We start from the raw sequence: 9,853 nt of genomic DNA, 5'->3' as shown, positions 1-9,853 counted from the left end.
GGGCGGCGCGACCTTTCCCGCGCGGCTCTCCTCCGCGGCCCGCGGTGTTCCGGTCCGTGGGGCACCCGGCTCCCCGTGGCCCTCGGCAGCCGCCTCGAGTTGTGCTGAAGCCGACGTTAGACAATCCCCCCAACTTTAGTCTCTAGGGTGTTGGGCAAGCTGTGGTGCACATCTCGCCCGTGTTTATTTATCCTCAGATAACGTAAGGTAATTGTTGAGGTCTTTAAATACTTGAAGACTGAATTCCAATATTATAAGGGAAAAGGTGGGCCCTTTTCCTCGTTTTTAAGGTTGCATGCTTCCCTAATCAATTGTTAGGTTAAAAGTGAAAAATTTAATTCTGACTTTGCCACGTTTGCACGTATTGAAATTTAGACTAACGTAAATGTCTTCAGACATTTAGGGGATAATTCTTTGAAAACTAAAGACTAATGTCTGGATTAATGTATCCTTCGAATAAGTAGTTATTTGGGATTTTTCAGGGTTAAATAGGCTTCTGTGAATGTATGTTTTTAAGGGTCAACCCCTAAGTTTGCCATACATGTTTTAATGCCACTTTTCCAAACACTGTTTGAATTGTTTCTGTTTTCCAGGATACATCTTGTAAAATGTCTTTTTACACGTGATAGAATTTCTTGTGGGATTAGTTATATTTTTTCCTACCAAAATTTTCGAGACAAAATGACAGTCATAGTCACTTGGGTGTCAACCCAAAGGCAATCTCTGGGGACTCAAAAGATGGATAAAATTTAGATCTTGTTCTCAAGGAGGGAGGGATGTGTGCATGTAAAGGATCATTAAAGTAAAATGCATCAAAATGTCTTAAATGCGTTGGGAGAGGGGTGCACCCTGAATGCTTTGAGCTCAAGGAAGAGCATCGTGGGGGACTTGCCTTTAAATAGGATCTTGATTGAATAGGCCAGCCCTGCTGGAAAAAGAGGCTTCTCTGAGTGCATGCTAAGAACGTGCATCATTAATTTCATTCTTTAGCTTCTATCAGTGTGGGCCATGACTTCTGGGTCAGGCAATTTTTTTTTCTATCATTTGGTGTCTTCACTGTCACTCTTCAAAACTTACTTTAGGGGTTTATTCCAATAACCACCTATCCAAGCTGTTTTGTAAAAGCCATGGCTTTAATTCAAAAAATTTAATTATTTAGATTAGTCATATTCTCATTTCAGAGAGACTTGGGAGGTTTTGTTTTAACTGGGTATCATCAAATGAAAGCCATCTCTGGAAGTTAAGGGACAGGATTAATTGTGGAATGGTTGGGTAGTAATTGTTAGGAAGGGAGGGAGAGATAGAAACATCGATGAGAGAATCATTGATTGGCTGCCTCCTGCACACCCTCTACTGGGGATAGAGCCCGAAACCCAGTCATGTGCCCTGACTGGCACTGGAACCAGTGACCTCTGGGTTCATGGGTGGATGCTCAACCACTGAACCTCACCAGCCGAGCAAGTGAGAATTTGAATGGGACTCATCTACTAAGATTTCATAGTTCATCACAGATCTGCTAAGCCACCTGGCATTGCTATCATGCTGGCTGGATTGCTAGTTTTAATTTGATCTGGGTCATCCAATATTTGATTAATATTAAGGGAGAACTTTGCCATAGGGACAGAAGTACAGGTTGAGTTCCCCAATAGCTTGTTTTCAGTATATGGAAACCAGAAGAATTATTTACTTCAGACCTGTTTTTGGAAATTTCCTGTTGGTCTGGTATCATGGGTGAGAGACCCTGGACTTTGTTTTTTGTTTTTGTTGTTGTTGTTGTTGTTTTAATATATTTTTATTGATTTCAGAAAGGGAGAGAGAGTTAGAAACATCATTGGTCAGCTGCCTCCTGCATTCCCCCTACTAGGGATGGAGCCTTAAACCCTGTGTGTACCTAGACGGGGAATCGAACCATGACCTTCTGGTTCATAGGTCAGTGCTCAACCACTGAGCCACACCAGCCGGCTTGGTTGGTTTATTTAAATAATGATTGCATTTAAATGAGCGTTGTGTATGGCACACACCTACTTTACAGCTGATGCTTGGAACAGTGCCAGGTTGGCATTTTCCTCATTTTTTCAAATGAAACCCTGAAAGGTGGGGTGATTTGCCCAAGCCCAGGCAGCTAGGAGCAGATCTGGACCTTCACCTCATTACACTGTGTTGGTGTCCTCAAGCGAAGTCATTTCATTGTGGAAAACTAAAGAACCAGATACATTTTAAGTTAAATTTAGTTTTAGACTAATATTTCATTTACATGAAAACAGGTTGAAAGGGGAGGGGATTTGAATAAGGAGGAATTGGGTCTGAGTGTTCTTCATTAAAGGAGTTTACAGAGGAGCAGATTGAAACTAGTCCTAAAATATTGCCAGGAAGGGGGAGGGGTACCTGCTTCCAATCAAAAATAATGTGCCTATATTTTGGGGAAGTCATTTGATAGCATGTCTCATGTTGATGACGTAGTTTCATCTGTTTGATGTCTTCCCAGCAAAATAATCTGCTCTTATTTTTCATTACAGAGTCAACTGTTCATTTTATTTCAAAATTGGAGCATGTCGTCATGGAGACAGATGCTCTCGGTTGCACAATAAACCAACCTTTAGCCAGGTTTGTTTATTTTTTCTTTTTTTTTTTCTGTTTTCACGTAAATTATCAAAACGTGTACTTTACAAAGCCAGTTAATAATTTCCATGTATAAAGGGGACCTTTATTTCTCTAGTTGTTTTATTTTCTATTTATGTTCATAAGTGAGCATGTTCGTTTGTTTCAATGGATGAGGCAGGTGAGTCACCCCAATGGAAGGTCTGAGAGCATCATCCCCTGTTTTTATCACTAGAGAAACCTGTTTAAAAGAAGGTTTTAGTATGTGCATGTTGGCTAGGACCTTGCCCTACCACCCTCCCTGCAGCCTCCCTGCAGTCAACAACATTGACTGAGCCTCTTCCAGGCATGGGAGATGCAAAGCGGGCTTTCTGGTCTTTGCTCTCCTTAGGCAGCCACCTTACAGGAGAGGCTGGGGTGACTGCCATGCCCTCGGTTCTCCAGGCCTGGTGTGTTCCCTTTCTTAGACCCTTAGTCAAGGCAATAGCAAGTTGCATCATGACATAGAAACATTAAAAATGAAATTTAACACTAGAAGATGGGCATTCAGTTCAGTGTTTTGTGGCCAGTTTTATTCAGTTAATTGAGGGATGCCTGTTATCTTGGGTTTAGGTTGGCTATGATTTGGTTTAATTTTAAAAATTGAGATTTTTTATATTTTTGGTTAACTGAAGAAAAGGCAAGACTTTGTACCCTGTAAGTGATCACTGATGTATTAAAGGGAGAATGAATGCACCTCTAATACTAACAGAAACTTATGCCCGTGTTTACCAGAATGTTTGGAATTTGAAAAATTTGTTGATCTCCTTCTGACCGCCCATGAAGTCTGAACATGCAACTTCTATTTTTTGATTTTATTACTATTGGGTAACTATTGTATCTACCTCTGGAAACTGCTAGACTCTACTTTGAGCTCACATCTTCCTGTTCAATTGGTGTAAGAAAGAGACATTAGTATTTTCTAATTTAAGCCCATAGAACACCCCACACTTTAACTTGCTTTTAGAAGGGGGGTGTGATGGCTTCCCTCCCCCTGTCATTCCTGATTACCAAGTGGTTAGTATAATAAAAATCTATCTTAATAGCTTTGAACATGTCTCAAGTTTCAGAATATTGGAGAATTTGCTTTAAATTTTCTGTTCTAATTTTTTTAAGTGCTTTAATTTATAATTGAATTTTGCCACTAAGCCAGTGGCCATAGATTGGGCAATAACCAAGCACTTTAAGTATCCCCTGAGTATTTTATTTTGGAGGGCTACTTACAGATGTACCAAGTGTTGGGCTGAGAAAGAAATTGTCCCCTGTTACAGTTTTCTTTAAGCTACCAAGAGACACGTGGCTTCTTTTCTTTCTGAATTATTGATTGTGGGGAAGCATAGGCTTGTTGGCCATCTCTCCCTGGAGGCCCTGACCTTTTGGGGATTTTTCCTTATAAACTTTCCAACCAAGTCCAGTGCTTCCCCGCAGTTGATGGCCTCAGTATGTTAATGTCAGGTTAATTTGAGCACTTTAGATCAAAACAAGGCGATGGTTCCATTAAAGTTGATGGGGTCAGCTGTATTTGTTAACTGGAGGGTCGTATTTTGATTTGGTTGGTTGATTTTAGGTAATCGTAACCACCCCTAATCTTAGTGGAACTGCATTGCCCCTTTTAAATGACAGTTCTTCCTAAACAGCCACTGCCAGGTTACCTCAGTGAAACTTAACGTTAATTTTCCTGTTGAATAATTGGGCTCAGTATAGCTTTCCATTATTGTCATACTCTGGTAATTCCAGTTGAAAATATGAAGTTGGCTTTGGGAAACATCCGAGGCCCGGGATAGGTTGTCTTGGGCAGTGCTCCATGGCTTGGGGAAGGTGCCAGGCCCTGAGTGGAGGAGCTGCATGTCACAGGTGTGCTGCCTGCTGCTGGCAGTTCTTGCAAGTGGGTTTCCCAGCAACAGGCCTTTGACTGGGAGTGTTTACACAATCCCTCCCCTTTAAACATAGCTGGAAATGGAACTGGCTCATTCTGTAAAACCACTTACAAAACTGCTTTGGACATATGTTGAAAGTGAGCATTTATTTTTCTAAATCGTGTTTTATTGGTTCAGCTTGTAAGTATCTAGCATAATTCAATGTGGGTTTCTTTTTACGCTTCTTACAGTGATGTGGACATTAAGATTCATGTAATATATTAGTCTACTAACTTAAACATGGTTTGTTTTTTCAGACAACTTGATTTTAAGAAGAACGGTACAATGTAAGGTTTCAAGTCTGCCTGATCCAGTTTAAAGCAGAAGGGCTAAAAAGGATTTTATTCCCTTAAGAAGGATCGGAAAAGAGCAAATGTTTTAAGCTATTGTATTATGTAAACAGAGATCCCACCAAGAAAATGTAAATCTGATAGGTGTCCGGAACAGTTAGGAAACCATTTGGTGTGCCTGTTTCCTACGAGACCAAAGAGCTGGATGGACTGCATACAGTTGGGTTATGCATTTGTTTTTTTAAAAGGATTTTGTATGGGGAATATGATTATAATGTAAATTTTTCAGTATCTTGTCTGCTAACTTGAAGTGTAGGAAAATGCTAATGTCCTGTTATTTATCTTGCATTAAAACATTTTTAAAATGTGGGACTACTCAAAGTAACAATTATTTTTTCTTGGTTGCTGGCTGACTTGACCTAAGTCACTGCTCAAACTCTGTTTTCATAATATGATGGTTTGGGTGTCCTCTTCAGAAGACAATTGTGTGACTTGCGGGAAACAAACATACAAGCGTTGAGCCATTTGCAAACAAGTTGTCTCTTTGCAATTGTCTAATATATGCACAGCAGCCAGTAGAATTCCCCTTTTTATTTTTTTTTCCCCGCAGACCATCTTGATTCAAAACATCTATCGTAATCCCCAAAACAGTGCACAGACGGCTGACGGCTCACACTGTAAGTCCCACAGTTGGAGAAATTTTTTTAAAACAATGGTGTTAAAGAGCCCACTCTTAATTGAGACACATAATGTTGGCTTCTGAGCTGCTGACATAGAGCTGTTGCAAACAGGACAAGGTGGTGGAAGTCCTTGACGTATACAGCAAGAACTTGATACTTGGCTGTGTTCAGGAGGCTGTCCTAGGGGAGGTCGCTGACCAGGTCTCTTCCCTTGATTGACATTTGTTAACAAGAAGGGATCTGTCCATGTGACATTTTAACATTATCAGCCATCATTGGTCTTTACAATGACTGAACCCGGGCATTTATTAAGTTCTTTCTGTAAAACTAATAATTTTAGGAATATTTAGGAATCAATAAGGTAAGTTGCCCAATAAGTGTGGGTTTATTTCAACTATGATTTTTCTTCTAGGAAGTGGAGATTTCATGATATGTAATTATTGTATTTCTCTAATATAGTAATTGTGTCATTGGTTCATATGGGCACTTTTTCTTTCCCAGTTGTCCATTAAAAGTTTTTCTAAGAATGTTTTGGTAGTAGCCTGTCGAGTTATTTGCACTCTTACCTGGCTTGGAACTTTGAAATGGGGAATTTTTACGCTCTGTGAACAGAAATACAATACTGGCATATCATGAGATCTCTGCATTGCAGTGCTAGGGTGCTCCGAGACCGCCATCAGCTACGAAAACATCTCTCCATCGAAAGAAATAACTTGCTTTTTTTCAGCACTGAGTCTTGACTGAAGCGATCGCCACAGGAAGCCGGTTAAGTGTTTACATTTAATTTTCCATAATATAAAGTTGTTGCGTTTTGTATTTCAGACCATTGCCCTCTTGAACATTTACCGTAACCCTCAAAACTCTTCCCAGTCTGCTGACGGTTTGCGCTGTAAGTTCATACAAGTTCCTTCCCTGGTTCCCTGGGCTTACGTGTCAGAGCTCAGCGTCCACTCCACCTGGTCTGCTGCTTCCACTAGAAGAGTCAAGAGCTTTTTCCCACTGACCCTGACCCCATGGAAACCTCTGTCAGAGATTTGAACTGCTGCCCACTTACTTAAAGAGCAAAAAGATGACTGTGAAGGGCACCCTTTACAATAGCTTGGAGCTGCCGCTCTCCCCTTTACCTTGGCTCTCATCCCAGGGGAGAATTTCCGTGGAGTTAAGTGTGGAATTGTGTTCGTCCCTCTGAGAGCAACAGTATTTGAAAGTTTCACCTAAAAAAATTGTTCTGAAATTACTTTTCAGATTTTTATCTCTTATTTGACTTTTCCCCCTTAAACTCTATTTTGGAGCGCATGCTCTAACTGAGAGCATTTTTCTGGGAATGTTTCCCAAGCAAGGGTCCCAAGTTGCAGTGACCCCTCAGTTTCCTCAGCATCAGCCCTGTGCTCACTCAGTCTTTTAACAGGGATACTTTATGTAGGTATCTCCAGCTTCAGGAGGTAGTTCACTGCATTTGGGAAACGTGGGGTACTTGGTGGGGAAATGGATCTAAACTGGGCACTCAGTAGACATTAGTTTAAGTTTTGAACGTTGTCAAGAACAGGATATATATTAGAATCATTGGAAAATTCAAAAAACTAAAACAGATTTTTAGAATTGAGCTGCAGATCAGTGTAGTCACCTGGGGGTAAATTGAAATGAACCCCCTGGCCTCCTATTAAAATCAAGGGGTCCAAGCCTCAGTTTGTTTGAAAGCTGTGAACATTAATGGAAGATGCTAGCAAAGGTAGCCTGGTAGCACAGAGCTAACTCCAGTGCACCCTTGGCCCAGAGCCGTCAGCTTATGGGTGGCCTTCACTGGGTGGGATGGTCCCAGCAGCCACCACCCACGCTTCCTTGCCCCACACTGGAGGTCTCCCAGTTATATACCTGCACACACAGGAGCTCCCATGTCTGCGGGATGAGGCTGTCTTGTCAAGTTTTTCTTCTCAGACACTAAATGTTTTGAGTTGCTAATACTGACCTGACAGTAGAGAAGTCTTTTCCCATATCTGAGGGTGGCAGGATTGATTAGTAGCCAATGGTTTAAAATACCTGGTTTTTGTTATGTTCTCTTAAGTAAGATCAATTAGATGGAGGGAAATGTTTAAATATCGACTTAAAATTAAATGAGTGACAAGTAGATAACGGAGTAACAACAATTCACAGTTCTTTGCCCTACTTGTTTATTTGGGGACTGCGGGTTCTTTATTGGCAAAAGAATGTTGTGTTAGTTTTCTTGGTGTCTTTATCTGTGATTCACAGGGCTCTTGTTCTGCATATGCTACAAAATAAAAGTTTAGCTATATCAGATATTCCAGGTCTGGGGCCCAGATTGTATAAATTAAATGAGATTCTGATTCTGCAGCTTAAAAAAAATCAATTTAGGTTGATAAGCCTGAAATACTTGGCCTCAGACCCTTTCAGTAAATTTCAGTCAGCTGGGTTCATCAGTTTTCCTAATACTAATGGTTCTTTTGACCATATCCATTCATCTGTAGAAAAATAAGTTCTCTGTGCTTTGGTTACACTTAATAATGAATCCCAGTTTAAGAATGTTTCTGTACAAAAATTCGGTATTTTTCAGGTTGTATTACTTAAAATAGATTGAGTCACGTAAATTATGTTTTAGTTTATTAGTTTTTACTCACTCATCTCTGCCTTTCAAATCATTTTGATTGATTCAGAAATTTATAAAAGATAAAATATGCCCACATTCAAGCATTTTTAAATAGTTTTCTAGAAGTTATGGAAATACAATACTCCATGTTATAAAGAACAGAATAGGACGGTCATGATCAGCTGGTACTAGAGCCGCCACCTGACTGGATTGTCAGTGCTCCCCAAGCTGAGGGTGTAGAGGCTTTCCCTCTGTTCTTGCTTTTCCTGATGTGGGGAAGGAGTGAGTTTAAGCACTGCCTGCCCTTTGGAACGGCTCCTCCGTTTGGAACTTGTCTCTCCTCAGGGTGGAGATATGTTCCTGTTTGCCTCCCACTGGGGTGGGCCATTAAGAGGAGTAGTAGTTGCCTGTGCTCAGTAAGTGTGGGTTCTAAACTGAGCTGGATTCCATAAACTCAAAACAACCAAAATGCAGGGAAGCTAAGTGTTAGAAAGTAAACTTAAATCACTTTCAGAATAGAAAGATTAAAGTTCTGACCATCAAAGATAAAAAGGTTTTCAAATCATGTAGGACATGGCTAAAAGACAGCAGTCTGGGTAGAGAGCCCTGCGCCACAGCTCAGGTCCCTCAGTGTTTCCCAGGGGAGGCCACTTGTCCAGGACCCTGGCCCAGCCTAACAGCCTCTCGGCTCCCTGGGCTCCCTGGGCCAACTGTTTGGAATATCAGTTTATTGACACACCAGCTTGGTGACTTCTCAGATTTAGGTTAGGAGAACTTTAAAATTTGATAAAAGAAGTGATAATGGAGATAGAATGGAAATGTGTAAAATCCACCCACAGAATGTGCATGATTTCATTTAGTGCATGTAGGTTATGAAAAAGTAAATGAGGAAAATAGAAAATAAGAATGCTTTCTTCAACAAAGTATTGTAATTTTCCATTTACTCAAGGGGCATTCAAAATACTGTAATGGAACTTGGTAACTGTCCTACTGAGTATTTATGGTCATTTGGGTTTTAATCGCATCAGAAATAATTTTATAGCATCTGTGTGGCTGATAACCACTGGAAGAAATGAGTCAGGAGCGTAAGCTTTTAATCACTCACCCTGATTCAGCTTTCATTGTAACCTAATTGGGGGGATGAGGGGCAGAGCATTAATTGGCCTCTTTTTCAAATTTTAAAATTTTTTCATTAAAAATTTTTTTGAGCAACTTTTTCCTTAAGATACTTTCTGAAAATGTGACCCTTTGATGCTGATTAAAACTTGTGTGGTTTTAATAGCCAGAATGGAGACTGCCATAGGGCATTTAAAAGTCTCCCCACACTTTAAGATTTTAACACTTGACCTTGTGATGCAGTCTCGTCAGTGCTCCAGTAGAATGCATTTCTATCGGGTTCTCTCTTTAGATAATCTAATGTGTGTCACTGTAGCAGGTTGATTTAAGCACAAGTTTTAATTGGTCACAGCCCTTGTGCTAACCGGCAAGATTTCTGTTGTTTGCAGGTGCTGTGAGCGATGTCGAGATGCAGGAACACTATGATGAGTTTTTTGAGGTGAGATTGACTATTGGAGACTGATAGACCTATTCACCTTTATCTTTTTTTGGGGGGGGCGGGAATTAAAATTGACAATTGTAAATAAAACTGCTATAAACACCTGTGGGCAGGATTTTGTGTGACACAACTTTTCAACTTCATTGGTAAAAACCCAGAAACACCATGATTGG

General features: G+C 40.5%; 1 protein-coding gene across 7 annotated transcripts in view; it reads left to right on the top strand.

Annotated features, from left to right (window-relative positions):
• Nucleotides 1-2,516: 2,516 nt before the first annotated feature.
• The window catches only part of U2AF1 (U2 small nuclear RNA auxiliary factor 1), an 11,060-nt gene continuing 3,723 nt past the window's right edge, over nt 2,517-9,853 (top strand). For 2 of the 7 annotated variants that reach the window (XM_015569151.1, XM_015569145.1), the window contains exons 1-3: nt 2,517-2,604; nt 6,346-6,412; nt 9,631-9,680. In XM_015569151.1, the coding sequence (XP_015424637.1) occupies nt 9,651-9,680 (30 nt within the window). In that variant the 5' untranslated portion in view covers nt 2,517-2,604; nt 6,346-6,412; nt 9,631-9,650. Of the gene's footprint in view, nt 2,605-4,696; nt 5,063-5,453; nt 5,521-6,345; nt 6,413-9,630; nt 9,681-9,853 lie in introns of those variants that run through there. The other 5 variants (XM_015569154.1, XM_015569159.1, XM_015569171.1 and 2 more) reach the window with 5 other exon arrangements.

The sequence above is a fragment of the Myotis davidii genome, unplaced genomic scaffold (genome assembly GCF_000327345.1).
Source record: "Myotis davidii unplaced genomic scaffold, ASM32734v1 scaffold512, whole genome shotgun sequence".
In the NCBI taxonomy this organism is placed as follows: Eukaryota; Metazoa; Chordata; class Mammalia; order Chiroptera; family Vespertilionidae; genus Myotis; species Myotis davidii.
This window is presented reverse-complemented; position numbering and strand designations above follow the sequence as displayed.